The sequence below is a fragment of the Oncorhynchus mykiss genome, chromosome 7, assembly GCF_057628025.1.
Source record: "Oncorhynchus mykiss isolate SJ-2025 chromosome 7, ASM5762802v1, whole genome shotgun sequence".
Classification (NCBI taxonomy): Eukaryota; Metazoa; Chordata; class Actinopteri; order Salmoniformes; family Salmonidae; genus Oncorhynchus; species Oncorhynchus mykiss.
This window is the reverse complement of record NC_143028.1, coordinates 73,576,027-73,588,519: the sequence shown is the minus strand read 5'-3', so window position 1 is coordinate 73,588,519 and position 12,493 is coordinate 73,576,027. Positions and strand designations below refer to the sequence as shown.

The following is a 12,493-nucleotide window of genomic DNA, read 5'->3' as shown; positions in this document are numbered from 1 at the left end:
ATATATATTGACTCATATTTCCATTTATAAACATTTATTTAACTTTATTATCTCACTGAGACATGAATACATAAAAACATCAATATTTTAATAGATTCTAGCACGCTGAACATTCATCACTGTTGTAGATGAGGAAACAGATTCCACTGCATCCATGTGAGCGCGATTCCACATGATGTAACCTACTTGTACAGTATGTTTGATACATATAGGTACAGTATTTGTCATATTAGTCACATGTACACCAGTGTGCTCTATCTACAGTTCCTAATCAAAGGAAGTGATCCATAGACCTGGTCAAAGACCTCCACCTAGCACCAACACACATGTCCTGTGTTCTCCCGTTGACGGACTCCTGACATTACTTGCAGTTTTGTTCGGCCACTGGATCCGCAGGCGAGCTTCTGAAATTATTGACATTTCTATTCAAGTGTGGGCATGAGTATGAAGTATATTTAAACACATTAATTGAGTAGCCACCTCAGAACGGATGACTGATGCGGTAGCCCGTGGCTGTCCACTGTGGCTGTGAATTATTCATCAGGAGCAGTTCATTTGTTAGGCTGTGAGAGAGAAAATACAAAAAAAAGACCAAAGAGAAAGGGAGGGAGCTGGAATTAGGGATGGAGAAAGAGGAGAGAAGGGGGAGGGAGCTGGAGTTAGGGATGAGAGAGAGAGAAGAGAAGGGGGAGGGAGCTGGAGTTAGGGATGGAGAAAGAGGAGAGAAGGGGGAGTGAGCTGGAGTTAGGGATGAGAGAGAGAGAAGAGAAGGGGGAGGGAGCTGAAGTTAGGGATGAGAGAAAGAGGAGAGAAGGGGGAGGGAGCTGGAGTTAGGGATGAGAGAGAGAGAAGAGAAGGGGGAGGGAGCTGAAGTTAGGGATGAGAGAGAGAGAAGAGAAGGGGGAGGGAGCTGAAGTTAGGGATGAGAGAGAGAGAAGAGAAGGGGGAGGGAGCTGAAGTTAGGGATGAGAGAGAGAGGAGAGAAGGGGGAGGGAGCTGGAGTTAGGGATGAGAGAGAGAGAAGAGAAGGGGGAGGGAGCTGAAGTTAGGGATGAGAGAGAGAGAAGAGAAGGGGGAGGGAGCTGGAGTTAGGGATGAGAGAGAGAGAAGAGAAGGGGGAGGGAGCTGGAGTTAGGGATGAGAGAGAGAGAAGAGAAGGGGGAGGGAGCTGAAGTTAGGGATGAGAGAGAGAGAAGAGAAGGGGGAGGGAGCTGAAGTTAGGGATGAGAGAGAGAGGAGAGAAGGGGGAGGGAGCTGGAGTTAGGGATGAGAGAGAGAGAAGAGAAGGGGGAGGGAGCTGAAGTTAGGGATGAGAGAGAGAGAAGAGAAGGGGGAGGGAGCTGGAGTTAGGGATGAGAGAGAGAGAAGAGAAGGGGGAGGGAGCTGGAGTTAGGGATGAGAGAGAGAGAAGAGAAGGGGGAGGGAGCTGAAGTTAGGGATGAGAGAGAGAGAGAAGAGACGGGGGAGGGAGCTGGAGTTAGGGATGAGAGAGAGAGAAGAGAAGGGGGAGGGAGCTGGAGTTAGGGATGAGAGAGAGAGAAGAGACTGGGGAGGGAGCTGGAGTTAGGGATGAGAGAGAGAGGAGAGAAGGGGGAGGGAGCTGGAGTTAGGGATGAGAGAGAGGGGAGAGAAGGGGGAGGGAGCTGGAGTTAGGGATGAGAGAGAGAGAAGAGACTGGGGAGGGAGCTGGAGTTAGGGATGAGAGAGAGAGAAGAGAAGGGGGAGGGAGCTGAAGTTAGGGATGAGAGAGAGAGAAGAGAAGGGGGAGGGAGCTGGAGTTAGGGATGAGAGAGAGAGAAGAGAAGGGGGAGGGAGCTGAAGTTAGGGATGAGAGAGAGAGAAGAGAAGGGGGAGGGAGCTGAAGTTAGGGATGAGAGAGAGAGGAGAGAAGGGGGAGGGAGCTGGAGTTAGGGATGAGAGAGAGAGAAGAGAAGGGGGAGGGAGCTGAAGTTAGGGATGAGAGAGAGAGAAGAGAAGGGGGAGGGAGCTGGAGTTAGGGATGAGAGAGAGAGAAGAGAAGGGGGAGGGAGCTGGAGTTAGGGATGAGAGAGAGAGAAGAGAAGGGGGAGGGAGCTGAAGTTAGGGATGAGAGAGAGAGAGAAGAGAAGGGGGAGGGAGCTGGAGTTAGGGATGAGAGAGAGAGAAGAGAAGGGGGAGGGAGCTGGAGTTAGGGATGAGAGAGAGAGAAGAGACTGGGGAGGGAGCTGGAGTTAGGGATGAGAGAGAGAGGAGAGAAGGGGGAGGGAGCTGGAGTTAGGGATGAGAGAGAGGGGAGAGAAGGGGGAGGGAGCTGGAGTTAGGGATGAGAGAGAGAGAAGAGACTGGGGAGGGAGCTGGAGTTAGGGATGAGAGAGAGAGGAGAGAAGGGGGAGGGAGCTGGAGTTAGGGATGAGAGAGAGGGGAGAGAAGGGGGAGGGAGCTGGAGTTAGGGATGAGAGAGAGAGAAGAGAAGGGGGAGGGAGCTGGAGTTAGGGATGAGAGAGAGAGAAAAGAAAGGGGAGGGAGCTGGAGTTAGGGATGAAAGAGAGAGAAGAGAAGGGGGAGGGAGCTGTAGTTATGGATGAGAGAGAGAGGAGAGAAGGGGGAGGGAGCTGGAGTTAGGGATGAGAGAGAGAGGAGAGAAGGGGGAGGGAGCTGGAGTTAGGGATGAGAGAGAGAGGAGAGAAGGGTAGGGAGCTGGAGTTAGGGATGAGAGAGAGAGGAGAGAAGGGGGAGGGAGCTGGAGTTAGGGATGAGAGAGAGAGGAGAGAAGGGGGAGGGAGCTGGAGAGGGATGAGAGAGAGAGAGGGAGAGAAAGAGGGAAGCAGAGAGTCGGAGACAGACAGAGAGAAGTGACAGAGAGGAGGAATGCCCTTTCAAACAGACTTCATATTTTTTACTGCTATGTCTGTCTTTGGCTATATCTATCTCTGGCTGTCTCTCTCTCTGGCTCTTGCTCTCTGACTGTCCCTGTCTGTCTCTCTCTAGCTGTCTCTGTCTGTCTCTCTCTCTGGCTGTCTCCCACTCTCCGGCTGTCTTCCACTCAATTCAATTCAATTCAAGGGGCTTTATTGGCATGGGAAACGTGTTAACATTGCCAAAGCAAGTGAGGTAGATAATATACAAAAGTGAAATAAACAATAAAAATGAACAGTAAACGTTACACATACAGAAGTTTCAAAACAATAAAGACATTACAAATGTCATATTATATATATACAGTATTTGAACAATGTACAAATGGTTAAAGGACACAAGATAAAATAAATAGGCATAAATATGGGTTGTATTTACAATGGTGTTTGTTCTTCACTGGTTGCCCTTTTCTCGTGGCAACAGGTCACAAATCTTGCTGCTGTGATGGCACACTGTGGTATTTCACCCAATAGATATGGGAGTTTATCAAAATTGGATTTGTTTTCGAATTCTTTGTGGATCTGTGTAATCTGAGGGAAATATATGTCTCAAATATGGTCATACATTGGACAGGAGGTTAGGAAGTGCAGCTCAGTTTCCACCTCATTTTGTGGGCAGTGAGCACATAGCCTGTCTTCTCTTGAGAGCCATGTCTGCCTACGGCGGCCTTTCTCAATAGCAAGGCTATGCTCAATGAGTCTGTACATAGTCAAAGCTGTCCTTAAGTTTGGGTCAGTCACAGTGGTCAGGTATTCTGCCACTGTGTACTCTCTGTTTAGGGCCAAATAGCATTCTAGTTTGCTTTTTTGTTAATTCTCTCCAATGTGTCAGTAATTATATTTTTGTTTTCTCATGATTTGATTGGGCCTAATTGTGCTGCTGCCCTGGGGCTCTGTGGGGTGTGTTTGTGTTTGTGAACAGAGCCCCAGGACCAGCTTGCTTAGGGGACTCTTCTCCAGGTTCATCTCTCTGTAGGTGATGGCTTTGTTATGGAAGGTTTGGGAATCACTTCCTTTTAGGTGGTTGTAGAATTTAACGTCTCTTTTCTGGATTTTGATAATTAGTGGGTATCGGCCTAATTCTGCTCTGCATGCATTATTTGGTGTTCTACGTTGTACACTGAGGATATTTTTGCAGAATTCTGCATGCAGAGTCTCAATTTAGTGCTTGTCCCATTTTGTGAAGTCTTGGTTGGTGAGCGACTGATTCAAGTATTTTTAGCCAAATCCTAATTGGTACGTTGAAATTTATGTTCCTTTTGATGGCATGGAATGCCCTTCTAGCCTTGTCTCTCAGATCGTTCACAGCTTTGTGGAAGTTACCTGTGGCGCTGATGTTTAGGCCAAGGTATGTATTTTTGTGTGCTCTAGGACAACAGTGTCTAGATGGAATTTGTATTTGTGGTCCTGGTGACTGGACCTTTTTTGGAACACCATTATTTTGGTCTTACTGAGATTTACTGTCAGGTCCCAGGTCTGACATAATCTGTGCAGAAGATCTAAGTGCTGCTGTAGGCCCTCCTTGGTTGGTGACAGAAGCACCAGATCATCAGCAAACAGTAGACATTTGACTTCGGATTTTCTTAGGGTGAGGCCGGGTGCTGCAGACTTTTTTAGTGCCCGCGCCAATTCGTTGATATATATGTTGAAGAGGGTGGGGCTTAAGCTGCATCCCTGTCTCACCCCACGACCCTGTGTGAAGAAATGTGTGTTTTTTTTTGCCAATTTCAACCGGACACTTGTTGTTTGTGTACATGGATTTTATAATGTCGTAAGTTTTACGCCCAACACCACTTTCCATCAATTTGTATAGCAGACCCTCATGCCAAATTGACTCGAAGGCTTTTTTGAAATCAACAAAGCATGAGAAGACTTTGCCTTTGTTTTGTTTTGTTTGGTTGTCAATTAGGGTGTGCAGGGTGAATACATGGTCTGTTGTACGGTAATTTGGTAAAAAGCCAATTTGACATTTGCTCAGTACATTGTTTTCATTGAGGAAATGTACAAGTCTGCTGTTAATGATAATGCAGAGGATTTTCCCAAGGTTACTGTTGACGCATATTTCACGGTAGTTATTGGGGTCAAATTTGTTTCCACTTTTGAGGATTGGGGTTATCAGTCCTTCGTTCCAAATATTGGGGAAGATGCCAGAGCTAAGGATGATGTTAAAGAGTTTTAGTATAGCCAATTGGAATTTGTTGTCTGTATATTTGATAATTTCATTGAGGATACCATCAACACCACAGGCCTTTTTGGGTTGGAGGGTTTTTATTTTGTCCTGTAACTCATTCAAGGTAATTGGAGAATCCAGTGGGTTCTGGTAGTCTTTAATAGTTGATTCTAAGATCTGTATTTGATCATGTATATGTTTTTGCTCTTTATTCTTTGTTATAGAGCCAAAAAGATTGGAGAAGTGGTTATCTGCCTGGATCTCACTCTGGCTAGCTCTCTCTCCGGCTGTCTCCAACTCTCTGGCTGTCTCCCACTCTCTCTGACTGTCTCCCACTCTCTCTGGCTGTCTCCCACTCTCTCTGGCTGTCTCACACTCGCTCTGGCTGTCTCTCTCTCTCTCTCTGGCTGTCTCTCTCTCTCTCCAGCTGTCTCTCTCTCCGGTTGTCTCTCTCTGGCTGTCTCTTTTTTGTCTGTCTTTCTGTCTGTCTGTCTCTCTCTATGGTTGCCATTCTCTGTCTGTCTCTCCCTCTGGCTGTTCCTCTCTCTGGCTGTCTCCCACTCTCCGGCTGTCTCCCACTCTCTCTGGCTGTCTCTCTCTCTGGCTGTCTCCCACTCTCTGACTGTCTCCCACTCTCTGACTGTCTCCCACTCTCTTGCTGGCTCTCTCTCCGGCTGGCTCTCTTTCCGGTTGTCTCCCACTCTCCGGCTGTCTCCCACTCTCCGGCTGTCTCTCTCTCCGGCTGTCTCCCACTCTCTGGCTGTCTCCCACTCTCTGGCTGGCTATCACTCCAGGTGGCTCTCTCTCTGGCTGTCTCCCACTCTCTCTGACTGTCTCCCACTCTCTCTGACTGTCTCCCACTCCCTCTGGCTGTTCCTCTCTCTGGCTGTCTCCCACTCTCCGGCTGTCTCCCACTCTCTCTGGCTGTCTCTCTCTCTGGCTGTCTCCCACTCTCTGACTGTCTCCCACTCTCTGACTGTCTCCCACTCTCTTGCTGGCTCTCTCTCCGGCTGGCTCTTTTTCCGGCTGTCTCCCACTCTCCGGCTGTCTCCCACTCTCCGGCTGTCTCTCTCTCCGGCTGTCTCCCACTCTCTGGCTGTCTCCCACTCTCTGGCTGGCTATCGCTCCAGGTGGCTCTCTCTCTGGCTGTCTCCCACTCTCTCTGACTGTCTCCCACTCTCTCTGACTGTCTCCCACTCTCTCTGGCTGTCTCTCTCTCTCTCTCTCTCTCTCTCGCTGTCTCTCTCTCTCCAGCTGTCTCTCTCTCTCTCTCTCCGGTTGTCTCTCTCTGGCTGTCTTTTTTTGTCTGTCTCTTTCTCTCTCTATCGTTGCCATTCTCTGTCTGTCTCTCCCTTTCTGGCTGTTCCTCTCTCTGGCTGTCTCCCACTCTCCGGCTGTCTCCCACTCTCTCTGGCTGTCTCTCTCTCCGGCTGTCTCCCACTCTCTGGCTGTCTCCCACTCTCTGGCTGGCTCTCTCTCCGGCTGGCTCTCTCTCCGGCTGGCTCTCTCTCTGTCTCTCTGGCTGTCTCTCTCTGGCTGTCTCTTTTTGTTTGTCTCTGTCTCTCTCTATGGTTGCCTTTCTCTGGCTGACTCTCTCTTTCTTGCTGTCTCTCTCTCTGGCTGTCTCCCACTCTCTCTGGCTGTCTCTCTCTCTCGCTGTCTCTCTCTCTCTCTGGCTCTCTCTCTGTCTCTCTGGCTGTCTCTCTCTGGCTGTCTCTTTTTGTTTGTCTCTGTCTCTCTCTATGGTTGCCTTTCTCTGGCTGACTCTCTCTTTCTTGCTGTCTCTCTCTCTGGCTGTCTCTCTCTCTGTCTGTCTCCCACTCTGGATGTCTCCCACTCTGGATGTCTCTTTCTCTGGCTTGCTGTCTTTCTCTCTTCATGTCTTTCTCTTTGGATGTCTTTCTCTTTGGATGTCTTTCTCTCTGGATGTCTTTCTCTTTGGATGTCTTGCTCTTTTGATGTCTTTCTCTTTGCATGTCTTTGTCTCTGGATGTCTTTATCTCTGGATGTCTTTCTCTCTGGATTTCCTTCTCTCTGGATTTCTTTCTCTCTGGATTTCTCTCTCTCTGGATGTATCTCTTTCTGGATGTATCTCTTTCTGGATGTATCTCTTTCTGGATGTCTCTTTCTCTGGCTTGCTGTCTTTCTCTCTTCATGTCTTTCTCTTTGGATGTCTTTCTCTCTGGATGTCTTTCTCTCTGGATGTCTTTCTCTTTGGATGTCTTTCTCTCTGGATGTCTTTCTCTCTGGATGTCTTTCTCTCTGGATTTCTTTCTCTCTGGATTTCTCTCTCTCTGGATTTCTCTCTCTCTGGATGTATCTCTTTCTGGATGTATCTCTCTCTGGCTGTCTCCCTCTCTCTGGCTGGCTCTCTCTCCGGCTGGCTCTCTCTCCGGCTGTCTTCCACTCTCCGGCTGTCTCCCACTCTCTGGCTGTCTCCCACTCTCCGGCTGTCTCCCACTCTCTCTGGCTGTCTCTCTCTCCGGCTGTCTCCCACTCTCTGGCTGTCTCCCACTCTCTGGCTGGCTATCGCTCCGGCTGGCTCTCTCTCCGGCTGTCTCCCACTCTCTCTGGCTGTCTCCCACTCTCTCTGGCTGTCTCTCTCTCGCTTTCGCTGTCTCTCTCTCTCTCTGGCTGTCTCTCTGTCTCTCTCTGGCTGTCTCTCTCTGGCTGTCTCTTTTTGTTTGTCTCTGTCTCTCTCTATGGTTGCCTTTCTCTGACTGACTCTCTCTCTCTCTGGCTGTCCCTCTCTCTGGCTGTCCGTCTCTCTGGCTGTCTCTCTCTCTCTGGCTGTCTCTCTCTTTCTTGCTGTCTCTCTCTCTGGCTGTCTCTCTCTCTGTCTGTCTCCCACTCTGGATGTCTCTTTCTCTGGCTTGCTGTCTTTCTCTCTTCATGTCTTATTCTTTGGATGTCTCTCTTTCTGGATGTCTCTCTCTCTCTGGATGTCTCTCTTTGGATGTCTTTCTCTCTGGATGTCTCTCTTTCTGGATGTCTTTCTTTCTGGATGTCTTTCTCTCTGGATGTATCTCTTTCTGGATGTCTCTCTCTCTCTGGATGTCTCTCTTTCTGGATGTCTTTCTCTCTGGATGTCTTTCTCTCTGGATATATTTCTCTCTGGATGTCTTTCTCTCTGGATGTCTCTCTCTCTGGATGTATCTATTTCTGGATGTCCCTCTCTCTGGATGTCTCTCTCTCTGGATGTCCCTCTCTCTGGATGTCTCTCTCTCTGGATGTCTCTCTTTGGATGTCTTTCTTTCTGGATGTCTTTCTCTCTGGATGTCTTTCTCTCTGGGTGTCTCACTCTCTGGATGTCTCTCTATCTGGATGTCTTTCTCTCTGGATGTCTTTCTCTCTGGATGTCTTTCTTTCTGGATGTCTCTCTCTCCAGATGTTTTACTCTGGATGTATCTCTCTCTGGATGTCTCTCTCTCTGGATGTCTCTCTCTCTGGATGTCTTTATCTCTGGATGTCTATCTTTCTGGATGTCTTTCTCTCTGACTGTCTCTCTCTCTGGATGTCCCTCTCTCTGGATGTCCCTCTCTCTAGATGTCTTTCTCTCTGGATATAAGTATTCAGACCCTTTACTCAGTACTTTGTTGAAGCCCCTTTGGCAGCGATTACAGCCTTGAGTCTTCTTGGGTATGACACTACAAGCTTGGCACACCTGTATTTGGGGTGTTTCTCCCATTCTTCTCTGCAGATCCTCTCAAGCTCTGTCAGGTTGGACAGGAAGCGTTGCAGCACTGCTATTTTCAGGTCTCTCCAGAGATGTTTGATCGGGTTCAAGTCCGGGCTCTGGCTGTGCCACTCAAGGATATTCAGAGACTTGTCTCGAAGCCACTCCTACATTGTCAGACAGAGCCCAGATTTTAAACTGATCTAACATCTCTGGAGAGTCCTGAAAATAGCTGGGCAGCAACACTCCCCATCCAAACAGACAGAGCTTGAGAGGATCTGCAGAGAATAATGGGATAATTTGTTTGGTTGGTCAGGGCGTGAGTTGGGGTGGGTTGTCTATGTTCTTTTTTCAAAGTTATATTTTCTACGTGTTTGGCCTAGTATGGTTCTCAGTCAGAGGCAGGTGTCGTTCGTTGTCTCTGATTGAGAATCATACTTAGGTAGCCTTTTCCCACCTGTGTTTTGTGGGTGATTATTTTTCTGTGTCAGTGTTTGTTCCACACGGGACTGTGTCGGTTTTCATTTATTTCTCTTGTTCCTTTTGTTTTCTGTGTCCAGTGATATTTCATTAAAATATATTATGGACACTTACCACGCTGCATTTTGGTCCTAATCTCCTTCACCAGACGAACACTGTTACAGAATCACCCACCAACCAAGGACCAAGCAGCGTGGTATCGGGCAGCAGCGATCTCTGGACTCATGGACATGGGAGGAGATTTTGGACGGAAAAGGGCCCTGGGCAAAGCATGGGGAATATCGTCGCCCCAAGGCAGAGCTGGAGGCAGCAAAAGCTGAGCGGCGGCAATATGAGGAGGCAGCACGGCAGCGCGACAGGCACGAGAGGCAGTCCCCAATTTGTTTTGGGAGGGGGCACACGGGGAGGGTGGCAGAGTCAGGTTGGAGACCTGAGCCCACTCCTCGTGCTTATCGGAAGAAGCGCAGTACTGGTCAGGCACAGTGTTATGCGGTCAAGGGCACGCTGTCGGTGGGCTATAGGCCAACCCCTCGCAAGTACCAAGCGAGAGTGGGCATCCAGCCAGGGCGTGTTGTGCCAGCCCAGCGTGTTTGGTCTCTGGTACGCCGTTTCGGCCCAGGGTATCCTGCGCCGGCTCTGCGTGCTGTGTCTCCGAGGCGCTGGGAGGGTGCAGTGTGTTCTATACCTGCGCTCCGCCCATGCCGGGCGAATGTGGGTATTGAGCCTAAGGGAGAGGTGCGAGTGGTATGCACCAGATCTCCAGTGCTCACCCACAGCCCGGTTCAACCTGTGCCTTCACTCTGGATGGTCCGGGCTAAAATGGTGATCCAGCCGGGAGGAGTGGTGCCAAGGCTGCGCACCAGGGCTCCAGTGCTCCCCCACAGCCCGGTCCATCCGGTTTCTCCTCCAAGCACCAGGCCTCCTGTAGGTGTCCCCAGCCTGGTGGGTCCTGTGGCAGCCCCACACACCAGGCTGTCTCTCCGTTTCCTCCCTCCAGGTCTGCCCATTTGTCCTGAGCTGCCAGAGCCGCCCATCTGTCCTGAGCTGCCAGAGCCGCCCGTCTGTCCTGAGCTGCCAGAGCCGCCCGTCAGCCAGGAGCTGCCAGAGCCGCCCGTCAGTCAGGAGCTGCCAGAGCTGCCCGTCAGTCAGGAGCTGCCAGAGCCACCCGTCAGTCAGGAGCTGCCAGAGCCGCCCGTCAGCCAGGAGCTGCCGGAGTCTCCCGCCTGTCCGGCGCTACCGAAGTCTCCCGCCTGTCCGGTGCTGCCGGAATCTCTCATCTATTCGGAACCCGCTGCAAGGGTTCCCAGTCTGAGGTGGGCGTCGAGGGTCGCCGCTCCAAAGGCGCCACTTAAGCGGGCAAAGACTATGATGGAGTGGGGTCCACGTCCCGCGCCAGAGCCGCCACAGCGGACAGACGCCCACCCAAACCCTCCCCTATACCGACTGCTGCTCGATCATCCTATTTTTCTAACTTAATTGAGGAAAATAAGAACAATCCGAAATTCCTTTTTGATACTGTCGCAAAGCTAACTAAAAAGCAGCATTCCCCAAGAGAGGATGGCTTTCACTTCAGCAGTGATAAATTCATGAACTTCTTTGAGGAAAAGATCATGATTATTAGAAAGCAAATTACGGACTCCTCTTTAAATCTGCGTATTCCTTTAAAGCTCAGTTGTCCTGAATCTGCACAACTCTGCCAGGACCTAGGATCAAGAGAAACGCTCAAGTGTTTTAGTACTATATCTCTTGACACAATGATGAAAATAATCATGGCCTCTAAACCTTCAAGCTGCATACTGGACCCTATTTCAACTAAACTACTGAAAGAGCTGCTTCCTGTGCTTGGCCTTCCTATGTTGAACATAATAAACGTCTCTCTATCCACCGGATGTGTACCAAACTCACTAAAAGTGGCAGTAATAAAGCCTCTCTTGAAAAAGCCCAACCTTGACCCAGAAAATATAAAAAACTATCGGCCTATATCGAATCTTCCATCCCTCTCAAAATTGTTAGAAAAGGCTGTAGTGCAGCAACTCACTGCCTTCCTGAAGACAAACAATATATATGAAATTCTTCAGTCTGGTTTTAGACCCCATCATAGCACTGAGACTGCACTTGTGAAGGTGGTAAATTACCTTTTAATGGCCTCAGACCGAGGCTCTGCATCTGTCCTCGTGCTACTAGACCTTAGTGCTGCTTTTGATACCATCGATCACCACGTTCTTTTGGAGAGATTGGAAATCCAAATTGGTCTACACGGACAAGTTCTGGCCTGGTTTAGATCTTATCTGTCGGAAAGATATCAGTTTGTCTTTGTGAATGGTTTGTCCTCTGACAAATCAACTGTACATTTCGGTGTTCCTCAAGGTTCCGTTTTAGGACCACTAATTGTTTTCACTATATATTTTACCTCTTGGGGATGTCATTCGAAAACATAATGTTAACTTTCACTGCCAAGCGGATGACACACAGCTGTACATTTCAATGAAACATGGTGAAGCCCCAAAATTGCCCTAGCTAGAAGCATGTGTTTCAGACATAAGGAAGTTGATGGCTGCAAACTTTCTACTTTTAAACTCGGACAAAACAGAGATGCTTGTTCTAGGTCCCAAGAAACAAAGAGATCTTCTGTTGAATCTGACAATTAATCTTAATGGTTGTACAGTCATCTCAAATAAAACTGTGAAGGACCTCGGTGTTACTCTGGACCCTGATCTCTCTTTTGAAGAACATATCATGACCATTTCAAGGACAGCTTTTTTCCATCTATGTAACATTGCAAAAATCAGAAACTTTCTGTCCAAAAATGATGCAGAAAAATTAATCCATGCTTTTGTCACTTCTAGGTTAGACTACTCCAATGCTCTACTTTCCGGCTACCCGGATAAAGCACTAAATAAACTTCAGTTAGTGCTAAATATGGCTGCTAGAATCCTGACTAGAACCAAAAAATTTGATCATATCACTCCAGTGCTAGCCTCCCTACACTGGCTTCCTGTCAGTCCGGGGGTGTTCTCGGATGGGGCCACAATGTCTCCTGACCCCTCCTGTCTCAGCCTCCAGTATTTATGCTGCAGTAGTTTATGTGTCGGGGGGCTAGGGTCAGTTTGTTATATCTGGAGTACTTCTCCTGTCCTATTCGGTGTCCTGTGTGAATTTAAGTGTGCTCTCTCTAATTCTCTCTTTCTCTCTTTCTTTCTCTCTCTCGGAGGACCTGAGCCCTAGGACCATGCCTCAGGACTACCTGACATGATGACTCCTTGCTGTCCCCAG

The 12,493-nt window shown here is 48.9% G+C and overlaps 1 protein-coding gene and 1 pseudogene across 1 annotated transcript; one reads left to right on the top strand and one right to left on the bottom strand.

Annotated features, from left to right (window-relative positions):
- Positions 1-558: 558 nt before the first annotated feature.
- Positions 559-7,782, bottom strand: LOC149982676 (uncharacterized; annotated as a pseudogene).
- Positions 7,783-8,052: 270 nt separating this feature from the next.
- LOC149982675 (uncharacterized) lies at positions 8,053-10,572 on the top strand. Its single transcript, XM_090242234.1, has 3 exons — positions 8,053-8,086; positions 9,369-10,162; positions 10,519-10,572. Exons 1-3 carry the CDS (start codon positions 8,053-8,055, stop codon positions 10,570-10,572), a joined length of 882 nt encoding a protein of 293 aa, XP_090098360.1.
- The last annotated feature ends 1,921 nt before the right edge of the window (positions 10,573-12,493 follow it).